Here is a 25,289-nt window from a genome sequence, read left to right as displayed (position 1 = left end):
AATAAAAGCAAATTGTTAAAGCACCTGCCAACAGCAATTCCTAGCAATGGGTTGTTTTTTGGTCTAAGGTATCAATACTCCATAGGGATCCTCAAAATGTCAGATGAAAGTGAAGAAAATTTCTAGGTGTTAAACAAACCCTTTATGGCAAAGTCATCATAGAATGTAGACAAGAATTGAACCAACTTTAAAGGAAAAGATGGCCTATTTTTATTGTTAGAGGGGTTAGATTTATATAAGCATCTGAGTATTTAGATACACAATTGCTTCTGATGACTGCTGCTTTGGTTGGTCTTTGAAGACTCATTTTTTGGCCTTCAAAGTGTCCACTACTAAAGTGACATAATATAGTAGTAAGTAAGAAACCAAAGGAATAGAATTCATAAGATAGATAATGGTAAGATTTTTAGAGCAGAAAGAGACCTTCAAGGTCATCCAGTCCACTGCCTTTATTCTACAGATGAAGAAATGAAAGCAAAGATTGTTTAAAAGATCTAGTCAATCCTTTTTAGTGGTAAATCTAAGTTTTACTTCTGGTTTTATGGCTGCTGGTTTGGCTTCTTTATATGTCACTTCATTGATATTTACTTTGTTTTAATTTATCTCCATTTCCTCATCTAATGTTTTTCAGGAAGAAATATGACTCCTTGTCTTCTTTATAGTGTCATTTTCTGCATTGTCATGGGTAGCCTAGTCCTGTGTTACTTGTATGTTAGGATTTAAGAAGCTTTGCCAAATGTTCTTGTTATTTTCTCTGAAATCCCTACTAGGATATTTCATTCAGTGCATTAAGGGATTAAATTTCCAAGAATAATTTTTTATAATTTAGATAATTTAGAGAAGGGGAACCTCCAGGATAAAATATATCTGTTAATACTGAGCTTCATCCTTTCTGGAGGAGGCAATACAACAATGAAGGACATAAGGAAGCCAAAGTAAGAAGCATAAATGAATGATAGAATTGGATTTGGGTTTTAGTTTCTTCATCTATAAAGCTGGAGAAGATTAGACTTAAGTGATATCTAAGGTTTTTTCCAATTCTGAATTGTAAAAAGAGTATTGACTCTGGATCAGAGGACTTGAGTTCACATTCTGCCACTAATTATGTGACATGAGGCAAGTCTTGTTCTATACCTCTGTTTCCTCATCTGTAAAATGAAGTGCTTAGATTCAATTAGCCTTTAAGGATACTTCAAGTTGTATATTTATGATTTTTATGCAGTGGGAATGCACATAGAATGGGCATGTGAGGGAAGATAGAAGGGTAAAGAGAGACACTATATTTAATTTATAATTTGTTTTAGGTTATTACAATATGCTGGGAATACACCTTCTTGCAACACAAAAAAAGAGACATTTTATATGACCTCCTTTAACATCTTCTCTTGATGCTATGCTTGTATTTGACTTCGTTTTGTCTTTTGCAATGATCTTGGCTCTAATAATTTTCTGCATCGGTTTCTGCAGAGGAAAATGTTACTGCATTTTCTTAGGAACTATGGAGAAGAGAATAGAGGCATTGGGAAGAATGAAGACCCAATTTTGTCAGTGTGTAATTACCATAATTTCATAATTTTAGGCTTTAGAATTGAAAGGTTATCTCAGGTTTCACTTAATCTCACCTTTTCATTCTAAAGATGAGAAAATAGTTCCCACAGGCTCTAAGTAGCAGAATTAGAATTTGAACCCAAATTCTCTGACTTCATACTCAGTCTTCTTTCTGTTACATCACACAATTTCTCTTAATCTGATATTTATGTAGAACTTTACAATTTATAAAATATTTTTACAGTTGTTTCATTAGATGATTATAGCCTTCTGGATAAGGTAGGTATTATCTTTTTTTTCCAAGTAGCAAGAAGTTCAAAAATAAGTATCAAAGAAGGGGAAATAAGAAATATTAAGAAAATTAATAAGAAAAATTAAGACAATAAGAAATAATAAGAACATAAGAAAATCCATGTAAAGGCCACATGAAGTGTCAGGGGAGAAAAGGAAAAGTTTACTTTCACCATTGTTTGGAAGGCAGGTATTATGAACTCTATTCAATTGATGAAGAAATGTACCAAAGAGTTTAAGGGATTAGTCCATGCCCACATGTGAGAGCAGTGGTTGGATAAACCTAGATTGTGCAAGTCTCTTATCACTTCATCATTGTTGAAGGGGAGGAGTTATAAGATTTACAGGAGTTATGCATCTACAAAATCAATTATAATTTTATGTATAAGGAAGCATAAGCTTCTCAGTTGGGAAATTATGCCCAGTGTCTTATAAATAACTGGACATCCATACACGAAAGATGCTACAGATGACAATGCATCAGGGTTATTGTCTGCAACATATCAGAACAATAAACAATTTGCAGTGTTCTAAATGAATTGCTAAAATACTATAGCCTCTACTCTATAGAAAATGAACGTCTAACCTGGTGCTTAATAAAAAGTAACAACTCATTCATAACCTAGTCACCTTGGGGAAGTCATAAATCCTGATTTTTAGAATGGAGGATAGAGTAAGTTTCTTGTCTTCTAAGATTCTTTCTGGCTCAAGATCTATGTTCTTGTGATCTCAAATGACTAGATTATCTGAATAATTGCCCAGTTTCTAGCTGATAAAAGTGCTAACAATGTAATATGGATTACATAACAGTTACATTTTGGGGAGGAAAGGGAGGATGGACCTCTTGCTTTCATTTTGCTGAAGAATTTTCCATAATGATAAATCCTCAACCAAAGTGGACCAGCAGCCTATTAGTATACATATATATATATATATATATATATATATATATATATATATATATATATTTATACTATAGATTCTGAGAGCTGATTACAAAGTCCCAATGGATTGAAGTAGAGCTTGAACTCAGTTTTTTCTTCCTTCAAGGTCAACTTTTTTCTCCTCCTCCTCCTCCTATCTCCACACTAATTCTCACCTTATACATGCTGCTGTTGGTGCTTAATAATGGATTATTGAATTACTGCACAGAAGTCAAGAACTTAGTACAAAATTATTTTCTCATTGTTAGAACTATTCACCCTATGTCAAGATACAGGTTCATGGTCAGGGGGAGGAAAGAAAGCTTTATAGCTCCAATGATTTCTGAATAAGTGAGGAACTTCTTTCTCTGGGGATATTAATCTAGCATTCCCCTCAAGATTGACGTGGAAAATTAGAAAAAAAATCAGCAGTGTCTTCAGCAGAATTGCTAGCATGCTGAGGAAGACTTCCATTTTTTTTTTTAAACAGAAGAATAACTTATGCTAGTGAGATGCTAGTGTACTAGATCAATGAGAAGAATCACACATCAGTAAACTCTGTGCTATTTTTGTTCATACCCTTTTTAATTTTTATGCAACTTCATGCCACCACCCGCTACAAATAATTATATAGGTAAAGAATTTGGAGGAGTGAAAAAGATATAACTATTCTAGACACGGGACCAGACAGAGGGACTAAGAATGCTGGAGTAGCCAAAATGCTATGGATTGTCCTCTTATAGGATGTTAAGATTTGCATAGGTGGGTCAATTTCTCAGGCTATAATCTCTTTAAAGTGTATCAGAGATTAAAGGGGGAGGAGAGGGGGAAACAGAGAAAGTGGCAAAGGGACTTGTATAAATCTATTACCAGCACAAGGAACAGAAAATAGCAACTTCCAGATACTCTTCTTGAACAAATCACATATTCATGTTTGTTATTTCATGGATCTATGAAAATCTGCTTCTCATTGCTAAGCAATTTCTAGGTAACAGCATTTAATTTGGTGCAAAAGCTTCTAACTTCATAAAATATTGATTTAAAATGCTATTGTGTATCTTTTTGAACTTTGATCTTTCGTACTTAGTTCTGTTTTGATGAAATATTTAGAAGTCCACACATTTTCTACATAAAAAGTAAATTTAGAGTGGTTATAGGGGGTGGCAGAGTGGGTTGATTGTATTAGCTGCACCCTCTGGAGACATTTGCTGTAATATCAAGAATCCTGCATAGTGCATTGTAATTTTGGTGGAAACTTAACTCCTGAGAAATATTTTATTCGAATTATGAAAAATAGTTAATGGTTTTTAGAGACAAGTTGTTTTTGCAATGCTTTGCAACCCACTGTCCATAACAATTTAAATGCTTTTAGTCCCGAGGATAATCTTTCCTACAGAACATATTTTGGGGGGAGGGCTGAGGGGTAGTGGTGGGAAGAGAACAGGGAAGAGGAGAGATTGTTGTTTATTTTTCCTATGCTAGTCATATAGAAAAAAAGTATGTCACATCACCCAACAGATAAGTTTAAGTTTACATTATCTTTAAATCTACAACTCCAAATGAACAAAATACTGAGGAGCTACAATGCTATAAAAGAGACCAGATAATCCAACTAGAGTCTTGTGTTTGAATCATGGTTGTCATTAGTAAACTGGATGACAGAAGATCTGTCATTTCATTTCTGCAAGCCTTAATTTTTTTCATTTGTAAAATGAGGATAATGAACTTGATTCTCACTAAGATCCTTTGTAAATTGTTTTTTGAAAAAATATTTAAAATATTTCTAATTTGTTATTTACAATAATTTGGATATGTCATGTCTGATTTTTATTAGGTAAAAATGTCTTCAATACTGGCATCTAATAGGCAATTCTGGAATGTCAAAATATTTTATTTATAGTAAAGAATTTTAGTACATTTTTACACATTCAACAAAAATATTAAAGAGTTGCTTATATGCAGAACAATATTGTGGATTAAATTTATCATAATTTTTCCTTATTTTAATTATTGTTACTCATTTATGCTTTGTATTTAAAAATTTATAGCATTTGAAAAATAATAAAATTGAATTCTTTTAAAAGAATTCCAACATGTATACATTTCTCAGATGCACATCTAATTTCCCCAAATGCTTTTTTTTTCTTAAACAAGTCATTATCTCTGCTTGTAATTTAGATTGCTCTGAATCCTGCTTTTTTTCCTGGCAAATTTTGTATCTTTCAACGGATGAGTTCAGCCAGGTACCAAAATGCCAATTAGTACAATGAGGCACCCTAGTGGCCTCAAGGAGTTAATACATCTTTCTATTAACCAAAATGAATCGTGTTTAACATGCTGGGAATAAAGAAATCAGGAATTATATACATGTGGATATTAGAGATTTTTCAGCACTATATAGAACTAAATATTTTGAACATTCATGGGATAATGGTATGTGAAAAGGTATAAAAACTAAGCATTCAATAATGCTTAGTTTTTAAAAGGCAATTTATCAAGTAGCTATTGTATTGGTAGAAAAATAGCCAGTATTTTCCATACAAATCTAGATTATTTGAAACCTGAACACAGCCTATAATCATGCTCCTAGTAAAAGGATGATAATTATAATGCGGACAAAGAGAATAGTAATGATAAAATTAGTAAAACATTTCTATTTAAATGGAAAGGAATATTAAAACACTTTCATATTAAACATTTTTTACATAGAAATCTTGTGTACTTTTCTTTACATACACAAATTTACCCATGCTTCTCCATCCTCTCCATTTTTATTCTTTCATTCTCTTATTTTTCTTTCAAGAATATCTGATTTTAGGGGCATAGCATATTTGGAAATGACTTGGATTTATATCTATATAATCCATTTCTATTTTTTATAATATTCTTATAAGCCTTAAAGTAGATACTGGCATATGTGAGTTTGGGAAGCTCAGTTGCCTCCTTCTAAACTGTACGACCCCCTCCCCCATTTTACTTCTCAAGTTAGCATTTCTTTTCTATCATTTTTCTTTGTATCAAGTTCAATTGATACCAAACCTCTGATCTCCATCTCCACCACTGATGAAGAGCCCTCCACTACATCAAAACTCCCTAATCCAAGTATAGAAATACGGTTTTGCATATGCTAACTATAATTGGATAATTTGGAAAATTCTGTAAACCTCCCACCACAAATATTAAATCCTACAAAAATATCATTTGAAAAATGAATGATTGGCTTTTTAAAAAATCTTTTTTTTCCCACTCTTTTGTGTTTTCTTTATGTAAACCCATGTAATATTGAGATTCTCTCTACCTGATAAAATTACATAGAAAATGATAGCTTCTTTAATATAATCCATATGATTTGTCTAAATTCAGTATAATATAAGCATTTACATGTGTGTATATATGCATATTTGTAAAATATACAAAGTGAGAGAGAGATAGATAGATAACAGCCAAACAGAGACACAGACATATACAGGCAGATTGAAAAATAATGGCCATTATTTCCCAAAGAAAACTTTCTTTTTTTGGGGGGGGGTGGAGAAAGCATAGGGAAGAGGAGAGATTGTTGTTTATTTTTCCTATGCTAGTCATATAGAAAACAAATATGTCACATCAACCAACAGGTAAGTTTACATTATTAGCTTGAACTCAGGCAAACCAAATCTGATTTATTTAAACCCCTGAGTTCAGACTAGAAAACTGTTGTTTTTCAGTATGAGTCCTCTCTTTTCCTCTCTCTACCTTTTTTCCCTCTCCCTCCTTCTTTCTGTTTTTTACTCTCTCTTCTTTTTATGTGTGTATATACATATACATATATATGTATATATGTATATATATATATATGATAAACATACACAGTTAGGCATATATGTATCTCACTTCAAAGAGATTTTATTTTAGGAATTCAATTTCTTTTTAGGGGCAGCATATTTTTGAACTAACATGGTTTTATATTTCAGCTGGGGAATTTTGCAACTTTAAATTAATGATTCACAAAAGTTCAATAGTTCTATTTGTCCAAGGTCACTAATATAAAGGAAATAAGGGGGATCTTCTGTAGACTATTGGAAAATATGCAAGAAATTGATTTTTTTTTCAAATGGATTTTTGAGGGATGAATATAAAGGGTGAATTAGTCACTTATTGAAGTTATATATAGCAAAATAATTTCAAGTAGAAAAAATTCAAATATAAAGCTAGTCATTTCAATTAGAAAAATGTTCAAATGTAAGGAAACTAAAATGGAAGATTTAAATCCAAATAATATTGTCAGTTATTAATGACATTCTGTTTTTTCAGAAGAAATGTAATTAATGCTACAATTTTGGGGGGAATATGGTAATAACCATATAAAAAAGTTTTAGAACCATAACTAGAATTTTTGGCAACAAAACAAGTAGCATAACCAAAGGCAATAGACATTAAAAGGGCACAGCCTTTGAGATACCACAAGGCATCTTGTGGTTCACTCCTCCCTCCAAGGCACATGAAGATGGACCATTTTTCTATTTTAACAATAAACAATAAGTTATTTCTTTTTTTAAAAGATAAATTACTAGTTTTTTCAGTTAGCAAGTATATATTTTTCTTGATCCCTCCAACCCCCAACCACTGTAAAGAAAGAAGGAAGGGAAAGGAAGGCAAGGCAAGGCAAAGGAAGAAGAGAGGAGAGGCGAATAGAAGAGAGGATCGCACAGGAGAGGCGAGAAGAAGGAAAGTGAGGAGAGGAAAGGAATGAAAGAAAGGTCTTTTATCATATAAATACAATCAAACTAAACAAAATGCTTGACAATCAAGAAGTCTGATTACTTTACAATGGTAGAATTACCCTAGCAAACAGAATGGCACTTTGAGGCCTTGTTGAATGGATTTATTGAAGACCTGCTGCCAACTTTGTCCTTTCTACAATTTTCTAAATTTCCTTACTTTGTGACAAAGGCTAGCTCCCCCTAACAACAATGACAACATCAACATTTTGTGTGTGTATATATATGTATTGATCTTAGAAGTTTATAGATTAATCCTACTTGTTTTTCCTTCTCCACCTAAGCTATAACTCCTTTTTCATTATACTTAAGAAAAATCCAAATAACCTGTGTTATGTTTCTGGAATACTTCTAGAAAACACACAAATATTTCCCACATCACAGACTATCACTAGGTATAGAAGTCTCCAATGGGTAGTTGGAAAATAGAAATCTTTTGGATGGGGAGCTTGCTTGTTTCATGTTCCTCAATTTTCTCTTCTACCTACTGTTTTAGATGGGGAAATTGCCAATTCATATCTTTATGAAAAAGTCATAAAGAAGCTCAAAGCAATTTTTTCAATTAAAGAATGCCTCATAAAAAAGTTCACAGAAGGAAAATATATCTTATAATTTCACAGCAAAGATATCACTATTGTATTTGAGATTCTAATATGTGTTACTGAATGCTGGCAATGCTACAATAGGGACAGACAATTACTAAATTCATGTTTCATCATCATATTTATACCTAAGAGCTTTATAAGAGTACTATCCTTTTAGCACTTACCATGAAGTTGCCTTATAACATGGCCTTCCTTTTATTTCTTTAACTAAAACCTTTAACTAAACCTTCTTAATTAGCTCCAATAAAATCTTGTCAATTTTTAGCTTCTAAGTGTAGTGCTAAGCTAAGCTTTGTGTGTACAGTGAATAAAATTCTGGAACAAGTGCTAGGAAGACTCAACTTCCTTAGTTCAAATCTAGCCTTTATTGCTTGCTAGCTATATGATCCTGGGCAAGTCACTTAACCTTGTTTATTGTTTCTTCATCTGTAAAATAAGCTGGAGAAGGAAAGAGCAAACCACTCCAGTATCTTTGCCAAGAAAATCCCAAATGGGGTCACACAGAATCAGATAAGATTGAAGGTTGAAGATGAAGATTGAAACAAGCAACAAACAATTGTAAAGTCTAATATTTCAATGTAAGATTTGTAAAAAACAAAAATCTTTGCAGATGAAAATTCAATTTCTTTTATTAATGGTTATTGAGGAAAAAAACTAAGCAAAGACCAACAAACTCTAAGATGGGTATATAAATTTTACATAAAGAGTGGCATAATAAGCAATTAGGGAGATAAGGAAGAACTTTTAGAGCTATTGATAGAAGAAACAGTATATCAATTAAAGAACAGAATTAGCAAAGATGAGAGGGATAATTTTTGATTACATAAACTTAAGAAATTTTGCACAAACAAAACTTAAATTCATAGCTAAAATCAGAGGGGAAGCAGATAAGTGGGAAGAAAATCAATGTAGTAAGTTTTGCTGATAAAGGCATAATTTCTATGAAACACAGGGACATTATTGAAATGTATTAGAATAAAAACTTATAATTTATAAATGGTCAAAAAAATGGAAAGGCAACTTTTAAGGAAATAAAAAATAAGCTTTCAATAACCATGTGAAAAAATACTTCATTAATAATTAGAGATAGGCAGATTAAATTAACTCTGATATTTTTCCTAACACTCAAAGGTAATTTTTAAAAAATGGAAAAGATTGGAAGGACATTAGGGAAATAGGCACGTTAATATTATAGCTATGACTTGAAACAACCATTCTAGATACTAATGTGAAATGATGCCTTAAATTTAGTAAACTGTGCAATCTTTGATTCCAAAGTCTATACTTCAACTTGATATAAGAAAGGAGAAAATTATTCATGAACAAAAATAAACTATTGTTGAATTAAATTATGAAGACATGCTAATATTTTGTAATTCACCTTCTTTTACTTCTTTTAGCCATTAATGACAATCTAGCTGAAGAAATCTTTAAAATTCTGCCTGAATTGGTGATAGATATTTCTCTGACCTTTCCTTTGACTAGATCACCCACTGCCCATTCAAGGGTCAGAGGAAAAAGTGTTGTGCAGTATATTCTATTTAATCTTTTTTTTTTTTTTTTTTTGCTAATATCCCTGTTCTGTCTTCTTGCTGATCACTGAATTTGCTTCCTCTCCAAACTCTACACGTATAAGAGGGATGTCAGAATTGTGATTTTATTCAAGGTCCTCCTTCCAATTCTCCTGAATTATAGATAAAGCTGTTCATACTATTTGTTTAAAAAGAAAGTTACCAACTTCAGTCCTCATGGTAAGGTGGAGGACCTGGTTTACCATCTATTCTATCACTGGTGAGGTACTTTGGGTTTTATTAACTATTCTATAGTTACATCTCTGTATTCCTGAGTATTACTGTATGACTTAAGGTATTTGCTCCTCTGGAACACCTTCCAGCACTTCTGGGTTTTACTTTCCATGAATTAATTGTATTTTTTTCTTTGTTTGTTTTGTTTTGTTTTATTTTGTTTTTTAATGTGCTGTCTCTTGCAATTAGATTATAAGTTTGTAAGAGCAGGGTCTCTATTGTTTCACTTGTCTATTTAACATAGTGCTTTGCACATACTGAGTACTTAATACATATGTTTTTTTCTTCTATAACTATCCATTCAACTAAAATTGGCTTAAATAAATTAGGGAAATTTCCAGGAAGTATTCACTTCCTTTTGCAAATGAGGAAATTGAGGGCTATGAAGGTGAAGTAACATATTCATAATCACTATGTTAGAATGACAGAAAGGGGAAAAAAGGTAAACCATAAAAGAGAATGGTTTGATAGACAAAACATGGCTCATGAAGCTTATAGAAATATGCCTGCAAGTTAACATGATTCAGTAATGAGGAAGGTAAGCACTTTGTGGGGATGAGTTGCTGTTATGTAGGTAATTATTAATAAGGATAAACCAAACACTGCATAGAAATGCTAATATTTACCTGATTCTTATTTAGTATATACAGTTTTATTCTAATATTTTAACATTTTCATAGCTTTGAATTTCTCTATCTGTAAAGTGAGAACCCTAGTGCTTAACTAATTTCCTATTCTGTCAACATCACTTTTAACAACTGCTTAAAAGAAATCATTAAAAATAATAGTAATCAAAACAATGTATTTATATATGTTTATATATTATGTTGTGAATTACATGCATATGTGTATATATGTATATTGTTATTAACTTTTAGAGTTATAAAGCACTTTACAAATATCATCTCACTTTTTCCTCACAATAACCCTGAGAAGTAGATGCTACTATTATCCCCATTTTACAGATAAGGACACTGAGCCAGACAGAAATTAAACAACTTGTCCAAAAACTAGTAACTGTTGAAGGCTAGATTGAACTCAAGTTTTCTTGACTCTAGTTCTAATACTCTTATCTACTTCAGCATCTACCATGATTATTCTACTATATTTTCTTAAATAGGAGTAAAAGAAAAAAAAAAATAGTTCCTGCTTACTTACTTTCAGGTTCTCTAATTTTCCTTCCTGCTGCAGACTTTCGAAGCACACTCCGTCCTGAGTTAAACAGGCTTGTTAATTCATCTAGAGGACTGGTTAATGGTCTTGAATTTGGAGGGCTGTATGGTAATGGAGAGGATGAACCACAATTCGGTTTTCTGTGCTCAACTTTTGCCACTTTTCCAGGGGAATAGGGCAACTGAGAGAACGAGCTGGAAGAGACTGCACCATGGGTGGAATTTGGTTTCTGAGGTACTTTGGGCAACTCTGAATTTGTCACTGCTTTCCCAGCATTAGCAAAAAATGGAGCATGAGTTTCTGGGGGGAAAGTAAAATGTGTGGAAGGTCGAAAAGCAGCAGGTGGAGGCACCGGAGGAGGTGGGAGGGGTGGAGGAGGTGGAGTTGAAGGAGGAGAAACTTTGTTTGAAACATTGAATACCATCAGACCAGGGGATGATGGTCTGTCATTCTCCCCTTTCTGATTTTTGGAATACTGTGGAGACAACGGACTTGATCCATCTGACTGCACAGGGTATTTCAGATTGGTTTCTAGTACAGGAAGCTTTTTGACCTCCAAAGGTGTTAAAGGTGATTCATCAGATGCTGGAGAGCAGGTTACTGGGGTTGGAGGAAAGACCAGAAGTGGAGGTCTGTGAGGAAGTAGGTTTGGAAAAGGTGGTGGGATGTCACAAGTATCTCTAAAGGTCCCTATCGTTTGACTGTTTATGTCAACATCATCAACAGCTAGAGATTTTCGGCAATCAAAAAACAGTGGTGGGGATCCAGTTACAAGTGGAACCATTCCCAAAGTATTTATGCTGCTTTCTTCTGGCATAAAATATTTCATTTCTTCATAAACAGATTCTCCTTGATCTGGGCTGTCTGTCTCAGTGGAACTGTTCTTTATTATGTTCCCTACCATTTCTATGTACACTGGTTCGCTCTCCTCTTCTTCCTCTTGAGACATATATAAATTGAGGATTCCTTGATGTGGTCCATCTGAAGAAGAAGCTCTTTGCATTGTCATCATGTCCTGGTGGCCTACTTTATTTACAACACTTAAGTATTTTGCTTCTCCAGGCTTTTGTGCTGGTATCTCCTCATATGAGCCACTAAGCTTTGTGTTGGGGCTTCGCTTGGGCTTTCGTGGAGGAATCTTTTTCATTGTGCTGTAATCATCACTATGTGGTCTAGGCCGGGTCAACACTAGAATAGAAAAAGAAACATGTAGAGCTGAAATTCCTCAAATAATTGACAGCTTGCACATGTAGCTTAGCTTGGACTTAACTCTTCATAGATTTTACTATTTCAGATTCTACTATGTTCTAGACCATATTTCTCTTCAACAATGCAGTTCAGTTCCTTCGGATTCCTAAGCAAAACTCACTTTATTCTTTGCAAAAGGAGAACATCAATATTTTCAATATCAAGACCAATATTAATTAGTTGTTAGTATTGATAAGAGTAACAGCTTATTCACAAGAAAAGGGAGATAGTTGGATAATAAAATATTTATATTTGAGTACATCTAATCATGTTTTTACCCTGGTTGAAGAGAATTTAAACACATTAGATTGAGAAAAAAAATGGCATGGTGATACACAAAGTAATCTAGGCTATATTTAACTGTGATTGTTCAAAGAATTTGTTCAAAGTATCTCAAAAACCTAATTCTACTTTTGGTGAAGGTTCATTTAATTTATACTCTAAGTTGTCTTATTCTCCTGTGAAGATGAGTAATGCTGAGCACAAGAAGTTCAGTTCCAAAGAATCCTTATAGTTTTATATAAGTGATTTTTCAGAAAAAAAACAAAAACAAAAACAAAACACTTACAGACCTTCACAATCTGATTCTAATTTGTCTTTCTAGGTTGGTTACACATTTTTGTCTTTTTATCTCTGTTTCTCTATCTCTATCACAGTCTCTCTTTTGTCTATAACTTGTTCTCTATAGTTTAGTCAATCTGCTGTGCTTTTCATGACATTTCATTTATCGTTTTCATGCCCTGGTACTGGTTTTTCACCTATTCTAAAATATAATAATTCGATTCTTCTAGGAAACCTTGCTCCCTTCAAGATTCAACTTAAGAGCAAATCTCTTCAGATGTTTTTCCAAATTCTTCAGTTATTGGTGGGAGTGGTATAATTATTCTGCATATATTCACTTTAGTCACAAAATAGAATGTAAGCTCATTGAGGGCAGATACTACCTTGATTTTAAATTTTTTACACAAAGAATTAAAAAGAATAAGTATTTAAGAAATACCTATTGATTAAGTGATTTTTAGAGGCAAAGAAACTAAGAAGTATAGAAATGAACTGACTTTAGTTGAAGTCATATTGAAAATTACTCTCAGAGCCCAGAGCTAATGCTATTGGATAAAAATGTTTGCAGTATAAAGAATAAATTTGCTTAAAGTTTACTTTGGTTGTTATTAAAATAATACAAAAAAGCAAGCAAATGGGACAGCTACATGGCGCAATGGATAAAGCACCAGTCCTGAAGTCAAGAGGACCTGAGTTCAAATGTGACCTCGGAAACTTAACACTTCTTAGCTGTGTGACCCTGGGCAAGTCACTTAACCCATATGCTTCAGAAAAAAAGGCAAACAAATAAATCATTAATGGGGACAAAAAATGTGAAAGATAAATGATGAGAAATCTTTCTGAAAGAGACAGAGACAGAAACAGATAGAGACAGAGAGAAAGAGAGAGAGAGAGAGAGAGAGAGAGAGAGAGAGAGAGAGAGAGAGAGAGAGAGAGAGAGAGAGACACACACAGAGATATATATAGAGAGAGAATAAAGTAATGCCAAATCATCAAACACTGTAGGAATCAATTAATCAATCAGAGGCAAAATTAAGTTGGAAAAACAAAGTTAAGGGAGCAAATGGATACACTTGCTGATTTGTAGATACAAAAAGCATAATAGAAGTTTTTTGAAGGATGATTGATTTTATGCAAGCAATAATGAGGAAATCTTATTGAATAAGGTAATTTTATTAAATAAATAAAATCTCTAGAAATAGTGAGAATTGTTTTATATGATAAAATGTTATTTTACAAACTACATTGAATTTTGAAAAGTTTGATAAATTTCATTATTCTAATTTTTAACTATTAATGTTTCTAGAAAGTCTCTTTTGTGAATATCAACTTTTCATACACTATTGAATTATTTAACTAAGAAAATGGAATTTATTGCTCATTTCAAATAGGGCCCCTAAATAGTTAAGGTCCTTCAACAAAACCTAACAAAAAGAACTCTAAATCTCTAATAATGGGGAAAAAAGTTAGCTTTAAATAACTGGAACTCCAATAACTAGTAAATGAAGGGAACTAGTAAAATGAGGGAATGTCCGTAGTAAGAAAAAAATGCCCTTTGCTATATTGTATCATTACTTGGTGGTGGTGGTTGTTTTTCAAAGCAGACAAGTCCACGACAGTCCATTGGAATGAATATAGCATTTTAAAATTGTTCTCAGTAAGTTAGAGACCTTTAGTTCATAAGCAACTTCTTTTTGGAAAGTTTTTGCTCTATCCCAAATGTGACCCAGAAGACCAATATTTTGACAGATAAACTATAGATTCTATGGAAAGTTTAGCTTGTCACATATTGAGATTAAATAATCATAATGACCACAAATACAAATTCTGGCTACATTCAGTTCAATTTAATGATGTATAGTTATTTAGAAATATTGAGCTTTACTGATTGATCTGCATTCCAAACCAATCAAGTTATTCTTTGAAAAAAAAAGTTTGGATACTGAACTTTAAGGAAACAGCAACCACAAAAACAACTCAATAACTTCATATCTCACCAAAGAAGCCAGAATGATGTGATTATTATAGGTATATATGGGTCAAATTGTGTCCAATTTAAATGGAATTTTGGTATGATCACAATGAAAAAACTAAAGGATAGAACTTTTAAATCATGTATCCTATCCTGGATCCTCATATACCAGTAACTAAAGAAGAATTCTTAAACAAGAATCCTTTGTGTTTTGTTTTTCTTTTCTATTCTTGAGAGGAATGTTTGAGGTTATTTTTAAGTTGTTCCATTTGCATAAATATACATGTCATATGTTTTTAACCTCATTGACGCTCAGGCATCCAGAAAAGTTCCCCTTCATAAAACAAAGAATTGAATAGATAATGATATTCCAAAATGGCAAGCAGCATTTTTGACCACATTTACTATAGGTGCAAAAACTCAGTTATAATTGGATGACAAATGGAAGGTCTCTGAAAAATTTAAGAATCTGTTGAAACCTCATTATAAGATTATTTGGGAAGATTATGTTCCAGTACAGTATTACAGGTGGTGAAAGAACACTTAACTGCATGTCTGGTACATTCAATAATACATTTCTCAAGATTTAGTACTCAAGGTTCAGATAAATGATGCCTTTTACCACATTTCAAAGGAAAATATAATGAAATTTCTATTGAAAATCAGGTGAGCAAAATATATCTAATGTATTCATTAATAAAACCACACAAACTCTCTATCTCTGTTCAAGAGGCTGGAAAGCATGCATGTATGTATGTATGGTGTATATATGTATATAATATATATTATGCACATATAAAATAGCATATTACATTATCCACTTGATTTTCTCATCAACCAAACTCATTCAGGAGGTTTTGTAATGGTTCAGTGCCTAATATGATCAGTATTGTATCATCTTCCAATAGGAGCATCTGGAGAAGCTTATCCTTAGGGAATTCCTCTCCCATTTGGATTTGGCACTGAGAATTCTGTATGGCAAAGATGAATACTTCTTTGTTTTAATCCCTAATTATTTACCAAAAAAATACCATTTTACATAAAAATACAATCATTTTAACATGATTGTATAATTGCAAATATTTGAGCCTATTGACAATCAAAGAAGTCTTCACATTTAGGCTCTATTGCCTATAATGGACATCTAAGACAAATTTGGATACAGCATCTTGTCTTTGTCAACTTCACCACATTGCTTCTTTTCTAAGGACCTTTTCTAGCTCACTTTTAGTTCTCCAATTTGAAAGGTACTTCATTTTTGCATAAGCTGTCTTCTATTTTTTCCATAATCATATAAAGCAAATCTAAAGTAAAAATTATGTCATAATTAATCCCTAAGTTAGCACTTAAGGGTCTCTCATAGTGTCCTAAACAGCCTCTGACTTTATGTTGTATAAAGTGGACTACAGGCAGTTGCAAAGAAATTGGGGATATTATCAGTGTAGTAGAACTCACATACCCCTTCAAATTGTAACTGAGTTGAGGTATCTGGAAAATAATTTTGCATAGATAATTTTTGTGAAGATTCAAAATTTGAAAGCTCCCTAAAGAAAATATGATCTATTGGGTTTTGTATACTATTTGATTGATACAAGTTTATTAATCTTACATTTTACTCATCTAGAACAAGAGTACTCTCACTAGGTTATAGATTGGATAGAGATCCAGGCCCAAGTCAGGAATATTTGAATTCAAATCTGGCTTCAGACACTTACTGGTTATGAGATCCTGGGCAAGTCATTCAACCTTTGTCTCAGTTTTTTCATCTGTAAAATGGACATAACCTACCAGGATTGTTGTGAAGATCAAAAGAGATAATAATTGTAGAGCATATAGCACAGTACTTAGTAAAGGATAAGTACTATATAAATATTAGATATAAATCATTTTAATTCTCTGATTATAAATTCATTCTTCCTCAGCATACTTATGCTTGACTTAAAAATTATTTTGCTTTATCTCAATCAGTTCTGCTCTTAACATTTGTCTTTAGAATAAACAAAAAAGCATTTCTGGAATATACTTTTCTGTCTCCTAGTGACCCTTTACCTATATGTAAATGGATTCCTTTTTTTAAAGGAAATTTTAAAAATTTATTTTCTTTAATCTCATTTATACTTCTACCCTGTATAATGTGCCCTTGATTTTGTTTAACAATTTTATTTCCTTTTCTCATTTCATCAACCACTACCATGTTATGTGATGACTTAATGATTTATAATATTCATGCCCTTTCCCACTCCCACTTCAAATCACTCAGTATTTATTCTTTTCACCTTGATTTTTCCATCTTGAATAAAGCTACTATTAGTGGAGCTTCACCCTCATTTTCTCTTTTTATGGTATATTTTGTTTCTAATCTTGATGTTTTATAATTGTGCCATGGATTTTCTACATGTGAAGATATTGTAAGAATTATTGTCTACATATGTCTAACCTTGATTTGCTTATTTATGTATGTATTTTTGTCATTCCTTTATTGAATTTTGACCCATAAACTTAATTTTGAAGATTACCATATTAAAATACCTAGAAGAAAATAAGGGAATGAGTACGATTTATCCTGTCTACTCATCCAGTGTTTTTATGAATTATTTAGAAGTAAATATCTTTGAGTAAGCACTGTGTAAGACAATATTGTTTGAGCTCAACAGCTCTAACATATGATTACTACTCTTTCCAATTGCTTTCCACTGATCAAATTTAAATTCTCTCCCTTGAACCATTTTCCATATTCACTCCATGTTGTTTCTTATACTTATTTATTTCTGTATTTACTCTCATCTTTATTTCCCAATGTATCAGAACATATGATTTTCTTCAGTCTTATTAATCATAGGATCATGGATTTAGAGTTGAAAGGAATCTTTGAAATTATCTAGTCTAATCTTATTTTACAGAAAAGTAAACTAAAGATATTCCCTAATTTGCCTTGGATCAAAAATCTAGGGTTGAGGTGGTCATTTACTCTAGACTTGTGTAACTTGTCAAATTATCTTCTTCCAGGAGAATATTTTTATGTTTTCTCTTTCTGCATTTTTATCTTGTTGGCTAAAATTTTTTGGTTATTATTTGTAAAAAGCAATTACATTTAATTTTATATTCTTTGATGTGCCTTATTTATTTTTAATAATGCTAAAGATAAATAATTACTAATAAGCATTGTAATATAAATCAATGGTAACTCCTGTTATAAATGAATGGGAATTGTCTTAGATTGAATATGCAATTTAACTTTAATTAATTAATTAGATAAAAACATTGTTAGAATCTCAATATAGAAATTTACTTCTATAGCTAGCACTAACTAAAGCTTGCAATCCATTTAATTGGGATTTATTTCACTCATTGGCATGCTGAAATTGGTGCTGTCAGCCTAAATTTTAATGCAAAGAAAAACTAAAGAAATGGCTGATTTTGGTTTTGTTTGTTTGTTTGACTGAATCTGACTTAAGGAACTCATAATAAGGAAACTTCCTCTACCAGTGCATATCAACACTTAGAGACTTAGAGTATTGCTTCAGGCACTGACAGGTTATATGACTTGTCAGGGTCACACAATTAGTATGCATCATAGGTAGTATGTGTCCAAGTCTTGATTCTGGAATTTCTCTTTAAATAGAAAATTTGAAAAAAAAATTCTAATTATAATAGGGTTGAAAATTTGTATTATAAAAATGTGAAGTTTATTTTATGCACAGCTGTGTGTGTGTATTGGAGGTCATGGAGAGGGCAGGGGGAGGGAGAATAGCATGAATTATCTTTTCTAATAGCGTTAGAAATTTTAAGAAAATGTTATTTTCTTAATGATTAAAAAGCCACTAGTAAACCAGCGATTAGATTTATTTCTCTTACAAATATGCTAGAGCAGCAAGGCTACTTTGGGTATTTGAGGACCGGAAATCAGAACATCAATAAACCGAAGTAATGTTGTCTCCCAATCTTTCTTCACCCCCACCCCCAACTCCACGCTTTCCTTTTAGCCTAACTAACCTTCATTAGCTGTTTCCTTAGCAGCTGCTGACAAGCAGGCACTAACAGCTTCATAGGAAGCACTCAGTCGTGTGTTGGGGTCTCTCTTTGGTTTGGGAGGGGGCTGTTTCCGTGGTGATGGCAGGCCACTGCTGTCATCCATACTGAACACAGAGTGCAGGGAGGGAGATCTGATGGATGATCCAGCCAGAGACTGTACTAAGCCATCCACTGCCATGGGGACTGGAACTGAGCTAGAATGAAAATGCTTGGGTGCCCGACTGACTGCAAAGTTGTCTTCACAGACCTTTCCACCTTTGTCTGCAGCTCTTAAAGGAAAGAAGAAAAATACACATATACAACAGAAGAGATGCCCAGATGCATTATTCAAATGATAACAATGAACCTGTTCATGCAAACATAATAACAGCCTTTTGGAAAACAATCTCTCAACACCCCTGCTGAGACTAGAGGATGTGTATGCACTAATCTTCTGACAAACAAATCCAGAAGAAGCTGCTACCATTTTTCCATTTCCTGCTTTATGATAAATCAGATCACTGGTCTCCTTACCCTGACTCCCCCCACCACCACCACCACCACACACAGACATAAATGCAGCTTTCCTTAAGTAGTTTCATATTGTTGATCAGGCATTCACTGAATGGATTGTTCACACTCTGATTATTAAACACAATCAAAACCTAAGAATTCAATCTGAATGATAATTTCTGGGAAATCCATTTTAATAGAAAGTTACTGATGCAGCAAATGTTGGGAGTTCATCATGGTTCCCTCCCAAAGGAGTATACTCTTATAAAAAGCAAAGCATGGAATTATGGGGGTAACCTACACTATTTTCCTATTTCTGTTTCTGCCTTCATGCATCATCAGCCATCATTTAATTATGTGGAATTATTTTCTCCATTATAATGATTTTCTTTCCCTTTTAGTCTATATGTCTTGTCTGTTGCCAAATGTATTGCTCTTATACAATAAACAAATTGAGAAATCACTTGGTATTTAATTTTACATCTGGACAAAGTGAGAAATTAAGGTGATTGTTCAGTTCCAGCAGCGAAAATAATAAATATTCTTGTGAAATTCATATACATTTTAAGCATTTGTTTTTATAATTATATCTCTTTATGGCAGAGCATCAAAAGAGCTGGAATTCTTCTAAAAGATATAGCCAGATGCCTATGTAGTAAATGAAATAGCTGAAGATAAAAAGTTGGTATTCAGCATGTAATTTGTTTTCACTCTAATGCTTAATTACCGATTTTTTTCCTACAAAGGAATTTTTAGTATATAATCACTGGATATTTGAAGCTAATTAACCAGAGATGACACTGCCATTTTTACTTTAATAAAAATAATCTGACATAGGCAGCACAGGCAAAGGAGTGCTATTTCCATGAGATACAATGTGGCATTATTGAGTTACTTTGGAAAAATAAATAGCTCCCTAACAAGTTAATTATGGTCAAAGAAAACAGATCACTTTACATTACAAAGCCATTACATAGAGTGATGCTACTATGCATAGGTGTCCTTAGCATTCACATAAGAGGAAGGATACTCCATTGTAAGTTTAAACAGGTGGTGCAAAATTTCTATTTCTTGCTAAGCATACAAATTGGACTTTCAAATGACAAAGAAGAAAAAAAACAACACTTTCTTCATTGGCAAAGAAAATGTGTCAATTTAGATAGTGACTAGGACAGACACATTTCTCTATATTGATTTCAAGGCATCTCCTCTCTCCTAAAATGACTCCTTATTAATTATCTTGGCAAATTTTCAGAAGGTTCTCTAAGTCAGCATTTATGTTCAGTGTGCTTGAATGAAAAAATTTAAAAGCCCAATTAAATCTGTTTGCTAAAAATAGAGCTATTATATACTTTAAAATAAAATCTGAGATTGCCTGAGGTATTCAAAAACAAACAAGTACAGCATGCAAAATTAATGACCTTCAAAACAGAAATTATATATAGTATTCTGATATGTATATCTGCAATTATGGCTTTGCTAACAAGAATATTTTATATATTAACAAAATATTTAAAATATTCATCTGAAGCTGTCATTAGATCTTCAAGAATCAATCATAGTCATCATCATTATCATTTTTACCAGACTCATGATTTTTTTTAAACAATAAGAAACTCCCATTGAGGAAATTTTCCTTACAAGTTCATAACCTCACCTTGTCTGCAAATTGTAGTCTGAGAGAGTTGCTGGAGGCAACATGATGTTGTCACTGGCTTACATTTACTGAGAATGTGTCAGTGACAGGACTTGAACCCAGGTCCTTTTGATTCAGAGGACAGCTCTCTACTTCTATATCATGTTGCCTGCCTAATAATAATCGTAATAGCAATAATATGACAAAAAGAAACATAATGCCTCATGTGTACAATACCCTTCCAAGACTAAATTGTCCTCATTCTATCAATCAGGAAACCAAGATTGAGAGAGTTTAAATAACTTGTCCAAGTTCATACAGCTAGTAAGTATCTAAGGCCAGATTTGAATTTAGATATTCCTGAATTGAAGCTGAACATTCTATTACACTGCACTGCTTCTAGTAAAATGTTTGTAGATGATATACTACCACACATAATACTATAAACATTATAAAGTACTCAGTACTTGCCTTGGCACATAATAAGTACTTGCTCCTGGTCCCTTCTTCTATGATCATTGTTTGCTGAAGTCCCTGAGCAGATAATTGTTCTGAACTCTTATGGTGATAGCTGGATCAATTAAAAAGGATGTCAAAGTGCTTTTCACACTTACCTTTTGTTGCTTTCTTCTTGCTTGTTCCTGACCTCTAACTTTTCTCTATGGTAAGGTATACTCATTTCATTACGGAGCCGGTCATTTTCTCGAGCTATATCTGAAGCATTCTGAATGACCAATGCATCATATGTTTTCAGGCCCATGTCTTCTGTGTTCTGGAGGAAACTCTTGACTGAAGTGACTTCTTGTTGTCTGATGCTCATCTTCTGTAGCAAATACTGGCGTGCAAGAAAGCCTCTTACAACTGTCAGAAGAGGACAAAATTATGGTCTGATGAGAGACAGGAATCCAAAATACAGAAGCAAAGTCACAATGACACTATGCTGCATGACTGATAATGGGGTTACAAACTGATAAATATAAGCTCAGAAATAATGAAATGTATCTTAGCCACATTAAAATGAGATTTAAAAATTCATTAATAGCTATCATAAATTCAAAGATTATATTAAGAATAACATTTATTTAGATAGATTACCAGAAATAAATTTTATAATGAGGCTTTTAATATGTACATATGGTGAATCTTTTATGATAAGATGAGTTTTATAGATGATTGGGGCTGAATAATATTATCAATTCAGGTCAACTTTCTAATGATGGGCCTCTCTGAATTTAGTTAAGGCTGTTTCTTTTAAAACAATACTTCACCAGGTTTGTAATTTAAATATGTCTAGCTTGGTAGGACACAAAGTTCAGTAGCTTTTAATAAGTCAGTATCCACTTCACACAATGAGTAAGATTTTGCCCTAGGCCCTAAGTGAAGGATAACATGACTATGTACATACATATATACACACATATCCCTAGATAGATATATTGTGCAAAATACACAATAATATGTGTATTATATATATATATATATATATATATATATATATATATATATATATATGTGTGTGTGTATATAAATATGTTATGTAAGTATATGCATGGGTGGATTTTTAAAACCAATGTTAACCTCCACTTAAATCTATGACTCATTTGAGATAGATAGATAGAAAGATATATAGTTTCATAGTTCTAAGGAAAAATAGAAGGGCCAGACTCCAGCTACAAAGAATATATACTCTAACAGACAAAGAGAGAAAAACTTTTTATAGGCATAAAACTTTACCAATTTGAGAACAAAATATCAACCCCTTTACCCCATCCTAACAGAGCAATCATGGTTATATTCATCCTCATTTCTGGCAATACACTTTCACTTAAATATTTGAGAACCACTAATGAACTCCATTACTAATAAGTCTTATATAAAACAGATAAAAAGGGACGTTCTTCAAAATTGTTTGCAGCCATATCTATATCTGTATCATCAACTCCTTAAAAAAGCCAAACTTCAGAAAAAAAGGAATGAAAGGAGGAAAGAAGGGAGGGAGGAAAAAAAGAAGGAAGAAAGAAAGAAAGGGAAAAAAAGGAGGAAGAAGGAATGGAGGTAGAGAAAGAGGAAGAAACCAAACAAAAAATGAATGTATAAAGAATAAAAGAAGAGCAAGAGATCTATTTTGCAAAATAAAACTTTTTTGCTTCTGGATGCCAAGGAAGTCGGGATAAGAGAAATTAAATACTTTAACATTGTTCACTTCTTTGAAATTACAATAAAGTATGGATTACCTGTAAGATTATTGGCTGTTTACAAGGGGGCAAGAGAATAACATTTTTGACAAGTATCACTTCAGAAGGGAAATATGCAGTCATTTAAAATGCTCAACATTTTTTCCCCAGATGTCAATACTGAATGTTTATAGTTATTTTGGAATGTAGTGATACTGTATTAAGTTAAACTGCAAAACAGTCATGCTGAACTAATCTGAAGAAAAAAAAAAAACACAACAAAAAACCAAACAGCAAAAGGTACAATCAAGCTTCCATGAATATAAACTATTGTAAAATTAAAATGTGAGCACCAGATGAAAAAAAAAAAAAAAAAAAAAAAAAGCAGAATAAGAGAGGCTGATCTTTATTCATCCTGGTTGCATTTTAAAAAAGGAAGAGTTTGTCTTTTGAAAGGGTGAACTTCAAGATAACTCTATAAATATCTGCTTATTTGAACTAAAGCATCAAAATGAACAAACCAGGCTTCTCCCCACCCCCACTATTCATTGTTCCATATCTTTGCCCATATGACAACAACATTCACCCAGTGACATCTATTTCAAAGAATTTAAGGGATTCCATTTCCCCATCATTATTCCCAACTGTCTTTTTTGATCATTTAAGCTATACTGTACAGCACAAATTGACTTCTTTAGCATAAGATTAATTACTTTAAGAAAATGATTTGGCGCAAAAGGAAATTAATTTCCCATTTTTCTTCTGACATTTTTATGAGATTTTTTAAGATGATAGAAAGAGTAGTAGATTTTAGACTCATAAACTTTTTTTTCTTTTGTCTAGAAGGTAATAAATACTTATACTCAGAAAGATAATCTCCTGGTAATATAATTTGAAATTCAAATGATTATATTTATAGCAAAAATATCCAGCCTCCTTTTCAAACCTTCCTTAAGGTATGTGTGTTTAGGTGAAAATGGAGACAATAAAGCTCACCCCAAAATGGGAAGCAACTTAAATCCAAACTATAAAAAGGGTTTTTATAGACATAAATCCTAAAATAATATTTTTATAGAATAAATTTATATATTTTATAGATCAAGAATACTGAGTTGCAGAGCCTATGGCACGATTATAGCAAGTGCTGGACATATATAATGCATCAAAAATTGCTTTAGAAGAGAAAAGAACTAGTTTTCAGGAATATTCAGATTTTTATGACATCTTTTTTTTATTTAAGTGAAAATTGTATTTTCTATAAAGCTGGAGAATGTATAGTTCTATCTGAACTTATAATAAGGACCCATTCCCATCATATACAGATAGAATATATGCTCAAAGTCATGAGAGTGAAGGCTTTTCACAAATGAGAGTTATCAAAAAGGAAGATAAAAGAACTAAGGACAAAACCATGGGGAACATCACATTAAACAGCTGGTAATAGAAAAGGGACAATAAAAGTCTAAGAGAAGGGCCCCGATTATCATAGCTCTGATTCTAAGAGAGCACTTGGCCTTTATTAAGAGGAACTACAGTGTTAAAAGCTGATTAAGAGGTCAAGAAAGATTAAATTTAGGGGAAGAGGTGTCATTTAATTTTTGTAATATTTAAAAGAGAACTTTTAATAAACTATTAGGAAAAGAAGGCAGATTGTAAAGGTTGATAAGAATGGAGACTAAAAATTATTTCAATTAGGCAATACAAGAGAAGAAATAGCATCTGAATGGACCAGAAGTATGAAGAGAAAGCCTTTGCTTTAAAAAAAATGTTTAGGGAGATCTAATGATATTTGGAGGCCAGAGGAAAGGAGCCAATAGAGAGAAAACATTTGAAGATATTTGAGAGGGGGAATAATTTCTAGAGCAAGGTTCTGAAAGAAGTGAGAGGGAAATAGGATCAAATGTCTAGGAAGATAAGAAGGATAAAAAGAGAAGGAGAATGATGATACAATGAAGTTTGAAGAAAAACCTTGTGAGCTTCTATGTTGTGACCTCAACCACAGTGAAGAAAGAGCCTAAATCATCTGCCAAAACTTTAAAAAATTGGGAGGGCAATTTAATAATTGTGGA

The 25,289-nt window shown here is 32.5% G+C and overlaps 1 protein-coding gene across 9 annotated transcripts in view; it reads right to left on the bottom strand.

Annotated features, from left to right (window-relative positions):
- MYO16 (myosin XVI) overlaps window positions 1-25,289 on the bottom strand; it is an 899,069-nt gene that overhangs the window by 91,671 nt on the left and 782,109 nt on the right. For all 9 annotated transcript variants that reach the window (XM_074299517.1, XM_074299521.1, XM_074299522.1 and 6 more), the window contains 3 exons: window positions 21,661-21,907; window positions 18,880-19,187; window positions 11,091-12,293 (listed from right to left, as the gene is read on the bottom strand). In XM_074299517.1, coding sequence (XP_074155618.1) covers window positions 11,091-12,293; window positions 18,880-19,187; window positions 21,661-21,907 — 1,758 coding nt within the window. The remainder of the gene's footprint in view (window positions 1-11,090; window positions 12,294-18,879; window positions 19,188-21,660; window positions 21,908-25,289) is intronic.

This window comes from Sminthopsis crassicaudata, chromosome 3, assembly GCF_048593235.1.
Source record: "Sminthopsis crassicaudata isolate SCR6 chromosome 3, ASM4859323v1, whole genome shotgun sequence".
Classification (NCBI taxonomy): domain Eukaryota; kingdom Metazoa; phylum Chordata; class Mammalia; order Dasyuromorphia; family Dasyuridae; genus Sminthopsis; species Sminthopsis crassicaudata.
The sequence above is the reverse complement of the archived record's forward strand: the minus strand, read 5'-3'. Positions and strand labels throughout refer to the sequence as shown.